General features: G+C 43.9%; 2 protein-coding genes across 2 annotated transcripts in view; one reads left to right on the top strand and one right to left on the bottom strand.

Annotated features, from left to right (window-relative positions):
- AGO4 (argonaute RISC component 4) overlaps positions 1–3,032 on the bottom strand; it is a 39,595-nt gene extending 36,563 nt beyond the window's left edge. Inside the window, exon 1 of the mRNA XM_012765238.2 lies at positions 2,809–3,032. Within this exon, the coding sequence (XP_012620692.1) occupies positions 2,809–2,827 (19 nt within the window). The 5' untranslated portion in view covers positions 2,828–3,032. The remainder of the gene's footprint in view (positions 1–2,808) is intronic.
- The window catches only part of PSMB2 (proteasome 20S subunit beta 2), a 195,437-nt gene that overhangs the window by 20,015 nt on the left and 158,944 nt on the right, over positions 1–16,478 (top strand). The gene's annotated exons all lie outside the window — the stretch shown is intronic.

The raw sequence follows: 16,478 nt of genomic DNA, 5'->3' as shown, positions 1-16,478 counted from the left end.
AGGCTGAGAAAAAGCTAGTTTATTTGAATTTAGCAAACTGTCTACTTAATGAAACAATAAAGCACAGTGGCTATGGTTGGGAAACCACATACTGGGTTTCAATCCTGGTTTTACGTCTTCCTAACTGCATGACATTGGGCCAGTTTCTTGGCCTCTCTGTGCCTCAGTTTCCTCAAGTATAAAATAGGGACATATGTGATAATAATAGCATCTATCTCATAAGGCTATTTTGAAGACTCTGTGAGATGGTATATATAACAGCTTTAATATAGTGCCTTGCAATAGTAAGCGCCCAATAAATGTTAGTTATTATGATTGCACTTGTAAATGTTATAGTAAGTGCCCAAGGGTCCCTGGGGTTTTTTTTATTAGGGACATCCCCCAAATTTGGTGACAAAGTCAGAATTTGAAATTACGTTCTCTGAAAGGGAAACAAATATGACTTAACATATAATGGATGAAGTCAGCCTTAAATGAAGAGGAGGGCATTAAATTAGGAGTTAGAAGAACCACACTCTGGTCTTCAATTCAGTACTCAGCCTTGAGACCTTGATGAAGTTATTTATACTCTCTGAACCTCACTTTTCTCATTTTTAAAATGGGGATAGATATCTGCCTACCTCCCAGAGGATCAAATGAGCTAACAGTTATGAAAGCACTTTCTAAACTATAAAGTACTGCAAAAATAAAAGTTATAATCAGCATAACAGGAATAAGTGGCAATCTAATTAATTTTATTTCTGAGTATTGTCAGAAACTGAACCAGGGTGGGGAGGACAGAACAAACCTAGAAGGCATCAATGATTGTTCAAGTGAAGAAGGCGCAAAGCAGTAGATCTAGGTGTGCTCTAACAGAGAAGCAGGAATGATTCTCTAGGTTCTAAAACTGCCTGGATGAAATATCCCACAAGACTATCAATTCCCTTTGCTCTGATTCTATGCTTAGCAAGCAGCTTCTTGTTATTATCTGGGTTTCCAAGGTACTGCAACACCAAAAAAGGAGTTTGGTAGACAGCAAACAGGAAAATACTCCACTCAACAGAAAAGATCTATGGGACATTTTTGCTTATTCATTAGTGTCTTATAACTGTGATTAGTGAGAATTAATTTTCTGTAGTCTGAATAATCCTAAGTGAACTGATAAGTCCTCAAACCTGCAAAAGCTAAAATCAAGCCAAAAAAAGAGTCCCTGGGCAGCTAGGTCCTAACACCACCAAGTTGATCCTTTCTATGAAATACAACTTGTGCACACAGTTACACAGTTTCTTTTGATATCAGCTCATAAATGCAACAGTTGTTTCAATTATGAATTACTCACCAGAGGAGGGAAGAAACATTTGTTGAGCATCTATAATGCACTAGTCTCTACAATAAGACTTCTCACATACATTGTCTCATTTCATTCTCACAACAATCTTGCAGCACATAACTGTAATTACCCTCAATTTATAGATGAGAAAATGAAAGTTCAAAGGAATTAAGTAATTTGCCCAGGGTCATATGACTATTCAATTACTAGATTGGATTTGAATAGAAGTCTGTTACATTCCTAAAGACATGACCATGCCTTTAGCCAGGGGACATATCTGAAGTAAACTAACATAATACACTGAGGTTTATCAAATAATATTAATGTGACAAACCAATTTCTTTTTAAAAGGCATAAGGAAATTTGATTATGAGAGCCTTTAAACAATACTTTAAGCATCAGATTAAGGTGGAGCTTACTCACCCAGCTATGCAAACAAGTTCTAAGTGAACAAATCTGCAGTTTCCAAACTCAAATAATAAACCTAATTCTCTATGCACTAAAAGAATGAAATACTCTACAACATAAGTAGAGACGGTTTGAATAGTAAAGTTAATTCCACCACAGCACCTAAACCCTGCCCTACTTAGCCAAGGCATTAGAAACCTGTTGGGGTTTGAGGTGGGAGCAGGAGGCTCCAATACTCAGGGCATTTTGTCTCACCCTGGAGTGGTTCCTCCGGTTAGGGCAGAGTGAGGGAGATACCCGGAGGCCATCCATATCCACAGCAAATTAGTTTCCAAAGCACTTTCTCCTTCACTTGATCCTGACTACAGCTCCTAACCCAATTAGAAGAGAACTCGGGGCAGTAAAGCCTGTGCTGGGGCGGACTGACTGGTAACTCTGTGTCACCCAAAGGCGAGCCCCGACCACTCTGGGACTGACACGCAGACTGACAAACAGATGGAGGCATAGATAGGACCTTGTTCTTCAAGACTTCAGGGTCTTTGAGAAAGGGTGGGCATGTTGTCCCTGAGCCTTCAGGGGTCATGAGAGGTGTTTTGGGGGAAGTTCTTCTTCCTTATCTTAAGGCTCTCGACTGTTTGCCAGTGCAAAGAAAAACAGGGGTGCGGTCCAAAACCAAGACGACTCCTGGCAGTAGGTGAGGGGTCCCTTCCAGTCTGGGCCAGGCCTCCCCACGCACCGGGCACGAATCGTCCCCCTTCTGAGGCCCAAACTATCCTCTCCGCGACCCCAGATCACAGATCACCTCCCGAGGTTGGGTCAAGTCTCGCCTCCACCCGCGGGCACGGGTCACCTTCCCCGGCCTCCCTCCCGCAGACCTCGAGGTTCGGCCCACGGCTCCAGGCCGGGGCGCGGTCGCCGCCCCCCAAGGCCCGGGTCAGCCCGCTCCGCCCTGTGCGGTGGGCGCAGTCCCCGTCCCGAGGCCTGGCAGCCCGAGCGCGGTACGCGCGGGCCGGCGGGGCGACGGGCAGCTACGGTCCCCCCGCCCGCCCGTCGCGGGCCCGGGTCCGGCCCGGCCCGAGCTCGCTCCTCACCGGGTCCCAGCGCCTCCATGGCGGCGGCGGGGGCCGCCTCGCCCCGGTCCCCGGCGCCTCCCGCTCCGGGCCCCGCCGCCGCCGCCGCCGCGTAACGCTTGCTCTCCGGAATATTGGCGCTGCGCGGGCGCCGCGGAGACGCGGGCGCCGGGCAGGGGGCGGCGGCGGCGCCCGGCCGGGCACAGGGACCCGGCTCCCGCGGCTCTTCCGGCCTCAGCGACAACAAAAACAATCCCCGCCGCCGCCGCCGCCGCCGCCAGCGGGAGCGGGAGCGGGAGCCAGCGCGCGCGCCCGCCGGGCGGGGAGGGGGCGCGGGGTGCGCGCGGCCAGGGGTCCCGGCTGGCGGAGGGGCGTGCGCGGCCCCGGCGCGGGGTCCACCGAGCCCGGCGGGGGCGGGGGCGGGCTGCGGCGGGCACGGGCGCGCGCCCGAGGGGGCAGTGCCCGGAGGACGTGTCGGGCGCGCGCCCGCCGCCCGCTCCGCTCCGCTCCGTCTGCCCGAGGCGGCCATCCCAGGGCAAACGGCTCTGGGGGCTGCATGCGGTCCCCCCGGGGCGTCCCCGTACGCGGTTACCTGCAACGGGGCTGTTTTCCAGTCCCGGCTGACCCAGAGACTCAGTTCTCCGCTTCTGTCGTGGAAAGTGTCCTGAGATTCACGTCGGGTACCTGTCTTCCCTCCTCCCACCTCAGATCGCTTCTTTCATCCCGTCTTTTCGTGGGACAGGGAACACTGGGGTCACCTTAGTCGCAGCAGTCCTCCTTCATTCCTTCACCCAACACCACACACCCAATTGCCCTTCCCTCCCCGTGCAGCCGGAAGGCACCACGGGAATGGACCCTGATGAATGATGCATTCTCTCTCTGGTCCCATGACAAGCGCTCCTGGTCAGCAAATCACCAGTCACTTCGGAAAAGAAAGGTCTTGCTTTCTTGGATGCCTTCACCTTAGCAGCCAAGAGCCGAGGGGACAGCACCGGCTCCAAGGTAGCATGGTCAACCCAGCAGGCCCAGCATCCTTAGGGCTTTCAGTCAGGACTTTGAGTTGGAAAGCATGGGACGACAGGCCAAGAAGCAGTTTCTAGTTAGCAGAATGAGGAGTTAAAAAAGGTACAATGTGGTGTTCAACGGTCAACTATACTTTATTCTTTCAGCCAAAACAGTTACAGGTGAGGTGTCATATCACCTCAGCATGTATCTCCTAGGAGTCAGGACATTCTCCTAGGTAACACTTTTCACACCTAGGAAAATTAAATACACGTTTCTTTAAATGAACTATCTACTTTTTAACTGCTGGTATGAGTTACTCTCTTGTTTTTTTGTTGAAACACTTGGGTGCCTGTATAGGTTGATGATGAACTAAAACAGGTCTCTCCTGCAAATGTTGAATGCTGCAAAAAGTGTTCTTGGAGGATAGGGACTTTTACCCAGATGTGGAGTGATCAAGGTTTGGTCTTTGATAAATGAAAGATCTCAACTTTCCCCCTAAAACTTTGAAACGGTTACCTTTGAGAAAATCAAAAAAACAAAAACAAAAACAAGAATGAAAAAAGGACAATGTGTGTTTGTTGTATTAGTTAGCTAGAGCTGTCGTAAGAAAGTACCACAAATTGGGTGGCTTAAACAACAGAAATTTATTTTCTCATGCTTCTGGAGGCTAGAAATCAGAGACCAAGGTGTTGGCAGGGCAGGGCATAGTGGCTCACGCCTTTGATCCTAGCACTCTGGAAGGCTGAGGTGGGATAGTTGCTTGAGTTTAAGAATTCGAGACCAGCCCCAGCAAGAATGAGATCCATGTCTACTAAAAGTAGAAAAAATTAACTGGATGATTAGAAAAAAATTAGCCGGGTGTGGTGGTATGTCCCTGTAGTCCCAGCTACTTGGGAGGCTGAGGCAAGAGGCTGGCTTGCGCCCAGGAGTTTGAGGTTGTTATAAGCTAGGCTGAGACCATAGCACTCTAGCCTGGGCAACAAAGTGAGACTCTGTGTCTTAAAAAAAAAAAGTGTTGGCAGGACTAGTTCCTTCTGAGGCCTTTCTCCTTCACTTGTAGATGGCTGTCTTCTCCCAGTGTCTGCACATGGTCTTTCCTTTATACATGTCTATGTCCAAATTTCCTCTTCTTATAAGGACACTGGTCAAATTAGGTTAGTGCTCACCCTAATAACCTTATTTTAATGTAATTATCTCTTCAAAGACCCTTTCTCCAAATACAGTCACATTCCAAGGTACTGGAGTTAGGACTTCAATGTATGAATTGCTGGGGGCACAATTCAGCCCATAATATGTGTAGTGAGATATATTCGTTTGACCACCTGCCATGTGCATGCATATAGCCGGGTAATTTTTATATGTAATAATAGAAAATGTTAGGGCTACACCCTTACCAGGCACTGTTTTATGGGCTTCACATGTCATTTAATTTTCACAACCATCGTTAAGAAAGGGCCAAGTGTGGTGGCTCACACCTGTAACCCAGCATTTTGGGAGGCCAAGATGGTAGGAGTGCTTGAGGCCAGAAATTTGAGACCAGCCTGAGCAACACAGCCAGACTCCATTTCTAAAAAACAAAAAATTAGTGAGGTAATCCTAGCACTCTGGGAGGATGAGGTGGGTGGATCGCTCAAAGTCAGGAGTTGGAAACCAGCCTGAGCAAGAGTGAGACCCTGTCTCTACTAAAAACCAAAAGAAATTCATTGGCCAACTAAAAATATATAGAAAAAATTATCCAGGTATGGTGATGCATGCCTGTAGTCCCAGCTACTCAGGAGGCTGAGGCAGAAGGATTGCTTGAGCCCAGGAGTTTGAGGTTGCTGTGAGCTAGGCTGATGCCAAGGCACTCTAGTTCGGCCAACAGAGTAAGACTCTGTCTCAATAAAACAAAACAAAACAAAACAAAAAATTAGCTAGGCATGATGGTACACACCTGTAATCCCAGCTATTCAGGAGGCTGAGGCAGGAGGATCACTTGAGCCTAGGAGTTTGAGGTTGCAGTGAGCTATGATTGTGCCACTGCACTCTAGCCAGGGCCACAGAGTAAGACCCTATTGCAAAAAAAAAAAAAAAAAAAAAAATTGAACAGTTGAGGAAACTGAAGCTCAGTCAGCTAAATAAGCTTGCCTCTACATTATATGATGCTGCAGTGAAGCATGGAAAAATTGGAGTTCTAAGTCCCATATTTAAATTCTAGCTGATTCAACCCCTAATTGACTATGGAATTGGGACTTTTAATCTACTAAGTAGATTCTAGTCTACTGATACCATACTGCATATTCTTTCCGTAGCACCATGCTACCTCTCTGTTAAGCCAAATATTAACTTGTAAGCAATAATAGAGGACAGAAAGATCAAAGTTAAGAAAGTATTCACTAAATGAACAGACTGGTGTACAGCTAAGAAGAAAAAAAAAGCCAACTAGAGGTCAAGTTTGGAGTTAAACCTAGTAGCCACCTCTCTTCTTTTCCACCCCAGGCTGATAAGCTCCTTCCACAATTTAAACAATGCTAATGGCTCAAATAGCCTGGTCTGTGGCTGACTTTCCCAACTCACTTCCTAACAAATTTTCTCTATATTCTATTTGGTACTCTTAGCAAAGACCATAGCTTGTTCCCTGGACTGAAAATAGTGTTACCACTAGCCTCAGAAACCAGAACATGAAAGATATGTACCCCACAGTTCCACTCGGGACTGCAATATCCCGCTCCCTCAAAAGTCTCCCTGTCCTGCCATTGTTTTTTTGTGTTGTTTTTTTTTAAGACAGAGTCTCACTCTGTTGCCCAGGCTAGAATGCTGTGGCATCAGCCTAGCTCACAGCCTACCTCAAACTCCTGGGCTCAACGATCCTTCTGCTTCAGTCTCCTGAGTAGCTGGGACTACAGGCCCGTGCCACCATGCCCAGCTAATTTTTTCTATTTTTGGTAGAGATGGGGTCTTGCTCTTGCTTAGGCTGGTCTCAAACTGCTGAGCTCAAACGATTTGCCCACCTCGGCCTCCCAGAGTGCTAGGATTACAGGCGTGAGCCACCGCGCCTGTCCTGTCCTGCCATTCTTGATCACTCTGATCACCTACATTCTCATTCTCAAGCTCACTCCCACTCAGGCACCCATTGCTCCTTTTCCAAACATCCTTCCTACTGAGCCCTCCTGAACCAAAGTTCTGTAGTCAGTAAACTCCCCTGAAGCTTGGCCTGTTCAGCAAACCCTCCTTCCACTTCCTGCTGTGGCTAAGAAGAAGCCCTGCCCCAGAATACCACTTCCCCTTCAGCTCTCCCTGGTGATGGTTGCCCATCCTACTATACCCCCATCCTTCCAGGACAGGGGATGGAAAGAGAAGTGGCAGTATATTTGCCCCCATTGCCCCAAACCTTGAATCCGTATTTTCATATTAAAATCACTTGCCATCTGACCAAACCACCAGAGGATCTCCCTTGGTGTTGTAATTAACTTAACTCCTGGTCTTCTGTCTCAGTCCAGCCCTGGCTCCCACGATACTATAAATCCTGAGGGCAAGGCTCATGCCTTATTCAGATATTCAGGTTTGTGTCTCTGTTGCCTGACAACCTACCAGGCACTAAATGACTGCTTGGGGAAGTTTATGGAATGAATGTAAGCAAGTGAATGGCATATAAATGGCAGAAGTTAGAAATGGTCCAATGGAGAGGATCCTAGGTAAAAAAAAAAAAAAAAAAAAAAAAAAAAAAAAAAAAAAAACTCTAGGTGAAATGCCAGCTTCTCTAGAGCACAGACTTTTGAATCGGATGGTCCTAGGTTCAAATCCCAGTTCCACAATGCATGAGCTATAAGTACCTTGAGCATATCCGTTCACCTACTACTCAAGCTTGTTTTGAAGAGGAAGTTAAATCATATATGTGCATGCTCTGGGTGTCTGGCACAGAGTAAGTGCCCAGTGGTTATTAGTTCTTCCTCCCCACTGTTCCCCCAGCTAAAAGCCACAATATGTTGTTTCTCTGCTCCCCTGCCCATGTCTTGTTGTCCCTTGAGAGACAGTGAGCTCAAGATCTCAGCTTGGTCCAAGAGAGGAGAGCAGAGCTGTCAGGAACCGAGCAAGTTTACACATCCTGTGCCTAAGCCACCTGAAGACAGGACTTGGCTCACTCTGAGAGTGGGCTCGGTCAAGGTTTATAAATGAAACTGAACTTCTTGAATGTGTCATTGCTCCCCTGAGGCCAGGCTGTACCACGGTGAGTCTCACTAGTGGATGCTGCACCCAAAGCCAGGGCTGCAGCCTCAGTGCTGCTTGTGGCACTCCAACCCCTATCTGGGCACTGGTCTCTGTCAGGGCTTGGACTCCCCAGCCTGTTCTCACACTCTGGCGCTTACAAGTTGAGGAGGAGCTTCTTTGCAGTTGATCAGTTGGGCCAAGGGCTTTCACTCTTCTTTAGCTGGGTAACCCATTACTCAACAAAAACCTTAAGTAGAAGCTAAAGCAGTGCCACTATGGCTGAGGTGGGTGGGGACCTGCACTGAATACAAATGAAACCAGACCAGCACATCAAAGGCCACCACCACCTGGCATCTAAATGGAATGTCTGCCCACTAGTACCTACTCCATTGGCAGCCTTTCTCTTTTGCTTTTTTATTGCGATACAATTCACATACCATAAAATTTACTATTTTAACACATTGACTGCCACACTAGGAAAAAAAAATTTTCCCCTGGGGTCATGGTGTTTTATTAAAACAAAACAATCCTTTTTTAATTTGTTATTTTTTATTGTTTTCTGTGCATGAGTTATATGCAACACAATCTACAGTTTTAGAACTAAATTTTCAATATTAATTGTAACAATAGGCACATCAACAAGTAACATTTTCACCAGCCAACTGCAGGATTTTGCTTCACGAGGTCCTGGGCTGTAAAGTAGCCTGAGTTAAATACAACTCACATGGCAGTCAATGTATTAAAGTGTACAATTCAGTGATTTTTTAAGTGTATTCACAAGATACAACTATTAATATCAAATTCCAGAACAAATTCATCACCCCAAAACCAAACTCGTACCCATTAGCTGTTACTCTCTACCCCCTCCTCCACCTTCCTCCACCTGATTTCTACCCCTTTAGAAATCACTAATCTACCTTCTGTCTCTATGGATTTGTCTATTCTGAACACTGCATATAAATGGAATTATACAATATGTAGCCTTTTGTATCAAGTTTCTTCCACTCAGCATGTTCTCAAGGTTGATCTATGTTGTAGCATGTACTTCATTGCTTTTTACAGCTAATATTCCATTATATGGATATACCACATTTCATTTATCCATTCAACTATTGGTAGACATTTGGGTTGTTTCCACTTTTTGGCTATAGTAATACTGCTATGAACATTCATGTGCAAGTTTTTGTGTGGACATAAATTTTCAATTCTTTTGGCTCTATATCTAGAGGTATAATAGAATTATTGAGTCACATGGTAACTCTTGAGGAACTGCCAAACTGCTTTCCTCAGTGGCTATACCATTTTACATTTCCACCGGCAATGTATGAGTGGTCTAATTTCTCTGCATTCTTGCCAACACTCACTTTTAGATTTGTAAAAAATATATATAGCCATCCTTGTAGGTGTGATGTGATATCTCATCATGGTTTTGGTTCAATTTTCCTAAGGACTAATGATGTTGAACATCTATTTATATGTTTATCGGCCATTTTTATATCTTCTTTGTAGAAATGTCTATTCAAATCTTCTGTCCTTTGAAAAATTAGGTTATTTGCCTTTTTTTTAGTACTGAGCTGTAGGAGTCCTTTATACATTCCAGATACAAGTCCCTTATCATATATATGATTTGCAAAACTTTTCTCTCTATATGGGATGCTTCACTTTCTTTATGCTGTTCTTTGAAGCACGAAACTTTCTAATTTAGATAAAGTCCAGTTTATTTTTTTCTCTGGTTGCTTGTTGTTTTTTGTTATTATCTAAGAAACCTAATTCAAGGTTATGAAGATTGATTTTGAGTTAACTTTTGTGTATGGGGTGAGGTAAGGGTTCAAATTAATTCTTTTGCATGTGAATACCCAGTTGTCCAAGTACCATTTGTTGAAAAGACTATTCTTTCCTCTAATGGTCTGGCATCCTTGTCTTTTTAAAAATTTTTTTAAGTAGCAGAGTCTTGCTATGTTGCCCAGGCTGGAGTACAGTGGCTATTCACAAGCACAATCATAGATCATAGCACACCACAGCATTGAACTCCTGGCCTCAAGCAATCCTCCTACCTTAGCCTCCAGAGTAGCTGGGATTACAAACTCACACTGGCCCAACTCTGGCACACTTGTCAAAAATCCCTTGACTGTACATGTAAGGGTTTATTTCTGGGCTTTCAATTCTATTCTGTCAATCTTATGTCTGTCCATATGCCATTTCACACTGCTTTGATTACTGTAGCTTTGTAGTAAATTTTGAAATTAGGAAGTGCATGCCATCCAACTTTGCTCTTCTTTTTCAAGACTGTTTTGGCTATTCTGGGTCCCTTGCATTTTCATATGAATTTTTTTTTTTTTTGAGACAGAGTCTCACTTTGTTGCCCAGGCTAGAGTGAGTGCCATGGCATCAGCCTAGCTCACAGCAACCTCAAACTCCTGGGCTCAAGCAATCCTACTGCCTCAGCCTCCCAAATAGCTGGGACTACAAGCATGTGCCACCATGCCCGGGTAATTTTTTGTATGTATATTTTTATAGTTGGTCAATTAATTTCTTTCTATTTTTAGTAGAGATGGTGTCTCACTCAGGCTGGTTTTGAACCAGCCTGCCTCGGCTTCCCAGAGTGCTAGGATTACAGGCGTGAGCTACCACGCCCGGCCTTCATATGAATTTTAAGATCTGCTTGTCCCTTTCTGCAAAAAAAAAAAAAGGTAGTTGGAATTTTGACAGGGATTATACTGACTCTGTAGATCAATCTGGGGAGTATTGCCCTCTTATCTATAGTAAGTATTCCAATTCATGAACAAAGAATAGCTTTTCTTTTATTTAAGTATTTAAAAAATATTTTAAAATTAACAGTCCCTGTAGGGACTGTCAAAAATTGCCAATGCTGACTATATTGCAATTCATCATGGATGGCAGGGAATTGGGAAAGTTTTCAACAATAGCAGCAGCAGATATGTTTCTTTTCCTTTCCTTTCTCAATTCTGGATCTCCCTCCAGCAAGTATAAATGAGTGAAAGCGTGAGAGTTAAAGGTTGTGACCAGAAGGAGGCAAAAGAAGGCAATAAAGAGAAAGCAGAGCAGGAGGAGATGGAAAATGTAAAGAAGAAGGTCGAGGAGGAGCATGAGGAGGAAGAGAAGAAGGAGGAATAGGAGTCTCCATGATACCAAAGCAAGGTGATAAAGAGCAGATCCAGGAAAAAAAATCAAAGAGTATGGAACTTGAGGCATATCAGTAATGCTGGTAGAGGTGGAGAAAGATGAGGTAGAGGTGGAGAAAATGTAAGTGGAGGAAGATGAGGCAGAGGTGGAGGAAGATGAGGTAGAAATGGAGGAAATGTAGGTGGAAGAAGATGAGGGCATAATCGTGATTGCTTCTATTTTCTTTTTTTTTTTTTTTTGAGACAGAGTCTCACTTTGTTTCCCAGGTTAGAGTGAGTGCCGTGGCGTCAGCCTAGCTCACAGCAAACTCCTGGGCTCAAGCAATCCTCCTGCCTCAGCCTCCCAAGTAGCTGGGACTACAGGCATGTGCCACCATGCCCAGCTAATTTTTTCTATGTATATTAGTTGGCCAATTAATTTCTTTCTATTTATAGTAGAGACGGGGTCTTGTTCTTGCTCAGGCTGGTTTCGAACTCCTGACCTCGAGCAATCCGCCCGCCTCGGCCTCCCAGAGTGCTAGGATTACAGGCGTGAGCCACCTCACCTGGCCAGATTGCTTCTATTTTCTAATAGAATAAGTTGAGGTCATATGAGAAGGAAGAGAAAGGAAGAGATTTGAAGGGAGAGGAAAAGGTCATATTGGACAGTAGAGGGAAAAAACTACTGGGGAATATAGCAGGATTGCTGGGCAATATTGAGTGCACATTTAAGATCTATAGTCATAAATTTCAGTTGAAACAGCACAGTTGTGGGATTTTCTCTAGCCATGTTCAGCTGTGAAGGTGCAGATATGGACTATTCAGTTAGTTGAGTTTAGGGAGATATGAGGTTTTGTCAGTGAGTATAATGAAGAGAAGGTGACAAGAGAATTAAGAATATATTTAAGATGGGCCTGGTGCAGTGGCTCACACCTATAATCCTAGCACTCTGGGAGGCCAATGTGGGAGGATTGCTTGACCTCAAGAGTTTGAGACCAGCCTGAGCAAGAGTGAGACCCCCATATCTACCAAAAACATAAAAATTAGCTGGTCATAGTGCCACATACCTGTAGTGCCAGCTACTTGAAAGGCTGAGTCAGGAGCCTGATCCCAGGAATTTGAGGCTGCAGTGAGCTATCATGATGCCACTGCATTCTAGCCAGGGTGATAGAGTGAGATTCTGTCTCAAAAAAAAAAAGAAAAAAGAAAAAAAAGAGAGAGAGAATATATATAAGATGGTGGTTGCCTGGTCGCAGTGGCTCATGGATGTAATCTTAGCACTCTGGGAGGCTTAGGCAGGAGGATCACTTGAGGTCAGCAGTTCGAGACCAGCCTGAGCAAAAACGAGACCCTCTCTCTACTAAAAATAGAAAAAATTAGCCAGGTGTGGTGGCACACACCTGTAGTCTCAGCTACTTGGGAGGCTGAGTTCAGAAGGAGGATTGCTTGAGCCCAGGAGTTTGAGGTTGCTGTGAGCGAGGCTGATACCAAGGCACTCTACTCAAGGTGATGGAGTGAGACTGTCTCAAAAAAAAAAAAAAAAGAAAGAAAAGAAAAGAAAAGAAAAAGAAAAAGACTGGTGAGCCGGGCACGGTGGCTCACACCTGTAATCCTAGCACTCTGGGAGGCCAAGGTGGGCGGATTGCTTGAGGTCAGGAGTTCGAAACCAGCCTGAGCAAGAGTGAGACCCCGTCTCTACTATAAATAGAAAGAAATTAATTGGCCAACTAATATATATAGAAAAAATTAGCCGGGCATGGTGGCGCATGCCTGTAGTCCCAGCTACTCGGGAGGCTGAGCCCAAGAGATTGAGGTTGCTGTGAGCTAGGCTGATGGCACAGCACTCATTCTAGCCTGGGCAACAAAATGAGACTCTGTTTCCAAAAAAAAAAAAAAAAATCAGATTTAAAAACATCAGAGCTTGAAAAATATTTTAAAAATTGATTATATCCAGATTTATTTGGTATATATGGAAGTGTTACCACTAGACTGCATAATGTGGATTAGAGGTAATGAGTAGGAAATTGCACAATAGAAATGGAAATAAAACTAAAGTCCATTGGTTCAAATATATAGATTTTTATTTGAAACATTCATATTTTTATATTAAGTATCATCAGTTTTGGCTGGGCGTGGTGGCTCATGCATGAAATCCTAGCACTCTGGGAGGCCGGGGCAGGAGGATTACTTGAGGTCAGAAGTTCGAGATCAGCCTGAGCAAGAGTGAGACCCCATCTCTACAAAAAGTAGAAAACTTAGCCAGGCGTGGTGGCATGCACCTGTAGTCCCAGCTACTTGGGAGTCTGAGGCAGGAGGATTGCTTGAGCCCAGGAGTTTGAGGTTGCAGTGAGCTATGATGATGCCACTGCCCTCTAGCTGGGGTGAGAGAAAGAGACTCTGTCTCAAAAAAAAAAAAAAATCAGTTTTCATGTTCTAGCAAAATCTTCTGTTAAATTGATTCTCCAGACCTTCCATTACAAATTCTCAAGTGTGTTGATAAATTTTCACTCGGTATTTTGTCATGGTTTTTGTATTTGAATAAGTTATGCAGCATCTGGCCCAGGCTAAAGGCATGTAATTATTATATCTAAAGAAGTTTTTTGGTATAATTTCATAGTATCTGCCTGTATTAGTAGAAATAAATATCCTGCTTCTCCAAAAAAATTTGATTATATTCAATTGGTAAGGGTGAGGGAAATTAATACTTTCAAACAGTGTTGGTGAGACTATAAATTGGGACAACTTTTTGGGAAGATATTTTGTCAGTGTCTATGAAAATTTAATTGTGCCTTTCCTTGAACCCTTCATTCCATCTGGGTCTCTGTTCTCAAGAAACTTGAATTTTTGTTACACATGTAACATGTACAAGGATGTTTGTTCATTACAGCCTTGGTTGCAATGGCAAAAAATAAAAATAACCTTAACATTCAGAAAGGGAATGGTTAAACAATTATGTTACATTCATATTATGGAACATATGGAACAGTCAAAATGTATGAGATGCATTTACATGTACTGATATGAAAGGATCTCTAAAATATAGTGCTAAGATGAAAAAATCCAGTTGTAGAATATTATATATAATATGATCTCAATAATATAAAATGTGGTATGTGCACAACTGTAAATGCATATGAAAAGGTCAGGGACTATACACATAAAATATATATATATTTTTTGAGACAGAGTCTCACTTTGTTGCCCAGGATAGAGTGAGTGCCATGGCGTCAGCCTAGCTCACAGCAACCTCAAACTCCTGGGCTGAAGCGATCCTCCTGCCTCAGCCTCCCGAGTAGCTGGGACTACAGCATGTGCCACCATGCCCGGCTAATTTTTTTTTCTATATGTATTAGTTGGCCAATTAACTTCTTTCTATTTATAGTAGAGATGGGGTCTCGCTCTTGCTCAGGCTGGTTTCAAACTTCTGACCTCGAGCAATCCGTCCGCCTCAGCCTCCTAGAGTGCTAGGATTACAGGCGTGAGCCACCTCGCCCGGCCCACATAAAATATTAATAGTGGTTATTTCTACTGAGGGATGTGTGAGGCAGCTAAAAGGAACTACACATTTTATTCTATATACTTCTGTTTTCATAGAATGTTTAAAATAAAAGCAATATGTTCTAATTATATGAACACATTATATAGTATTTGCAAAAGACTACAATAAAGAGTAATAAGGCCGGGCGCGGTGGCTCACGCCTGTAATCCTAGCACTTTGGGAGGCCGAGGCGGGCGGATTGCTCAAGGTCAGGAGTTCGAAACCAGCCTGAGCGAGACCCCGTCTCTACCAAAAATAGAAATAAATTAATTGACCAACTAAAACTATATATACAAAAAATTAGCCGGGCATAGTGGTGCATGCCTGTAGTCCCAGCTACTCGGGAGGCTGAGGCAGTAGGATCGCTGAGCCCCGGAGATTGAGGTTGCTGTGAGCCAGGCTGACGCCACGGCACTCACTCTAGCCTGGGCAACAAAGTGAGACTCTGTCTCAAAAAAAAAAGAGTAATAAGAAGTAAGAGAATTAATTATAGAAAGTTTGGAAAATAAAGAGAAACATCCCTTACAATTTCTCATTTAAAATCAGAACAGCAATTTTATCAAAGTAGTGTATGCACATTATTTAAATGATTCATACCTGTAAATCCCATGTCTCCCCACCGCCAAGGCAACCATTTCAACTCTTTTAAATATTCCTTTGAATATTTACTGCCATATTTTGAAGTAATGTGCTTATAGTACCATTTGATTAATCACTAACACTATCTAATGGCTATTGTGAAACATGTGAATTTAACACTGTATCTACCCCTTCCCTCCTTTCATTCTCCCATTAGTTACATCATGTTTTGCTAAATTTTTGCCTTGTTTTTTTCTTGTTGTTGTTGTTTTTGAGACAGAGTCTCACTGTGTTGCCTGGGCTAGAGTGCAGTGGCGTCAGCCTAGCTCACAGCAACCTCAAACTCCTGGGCTCAAGCGATCCTTCTGCCTCAGCCTCCCGAGTAGCTGGGACTATAGGCACGCACCACTATGCCCAGCTAATTTTTTCTATATATTTTTAGTTGGCCAATTAATTTCTTTCTATTTTTAGTAGAGGCGGGGTCTTGCTCTTGCTCAGGCTGATTTCGAACTCCTGACCTCGAGTAATCTGCCCACCTCAGCCTCCCAGAGTGCTAGGATTATAGGTATGAGTCACTGTGCCTGGCCCTAAATGATCCTTATAGAGATTTTCAATCAATCCTTTTGTCTTCAACTAATTCTTCTGCCTGGGTTTTTCTTCCTAGGTTTCTGGGTTCTGCAACACTTGAGCTTAGCTGGAGTTCTGTGGCAGGAAATGGCTTGTTTCTCATTAACACCACCTCTGCAGATTCTTGGTGTATAGCTTTCTCACCACTGCTAATGTTTTCACTTAGCTTTCCATCTTCTCATCCTCTGATATCTTTCTCCCATTTTCTTGATCCTTGTGAGTTTATTCTGATTTTATTCATTTTCTGTCATTGTTGAGGGGCTCCAGGAAGGAGAGGAGATAAACATATGTGTTCGAACCACTATTTTTCCTCCCTGACAACTGTATTTTGAGACTATCAAATGTATAACAAATTTTTAGGTTCTGGGACCAGAATTTCAGGAAGGATGTATACATTTTTCGCCGTAGAGTCCACATTCCTTGGAGTTCTTGGTGCCTCTGGAGTTCCAGGGTATTCCTTGTTTTCTTTTTCACAGAGGCTAGAAGTGGGCCAGAGGTATTTCCACCTGGTCTATCCATTTTCCAGCTACCTGACTGTGGAGGCATGTCCTACTTCCCAAGGAGCCAACTAAGACTGACTCTTCCCTTTTGCCAAGGCTTATGTGTCCCATGGTAGAAATATATGCATAAGG

This window comes from Microcebus murinus, chromosome 2 (genome assembly GCF_040939455.1).
Source record: "Microcebus murinus isolate Inina chromosome 2, M.murinus_Inina_mat1.0, whole genome shotgun sequence".
Lineage (NCBI taxonomy): Eukaryota > Metazoa > Chordata > Mammalia > Primates > Cheirogaleidae > Microcebus > Microcebus murinus.
The sequence above is the reverse complement of the archived record's forward strand: the minus strand, read 5'-3'. Positions and strand labels throughout refer to the sequence as shown.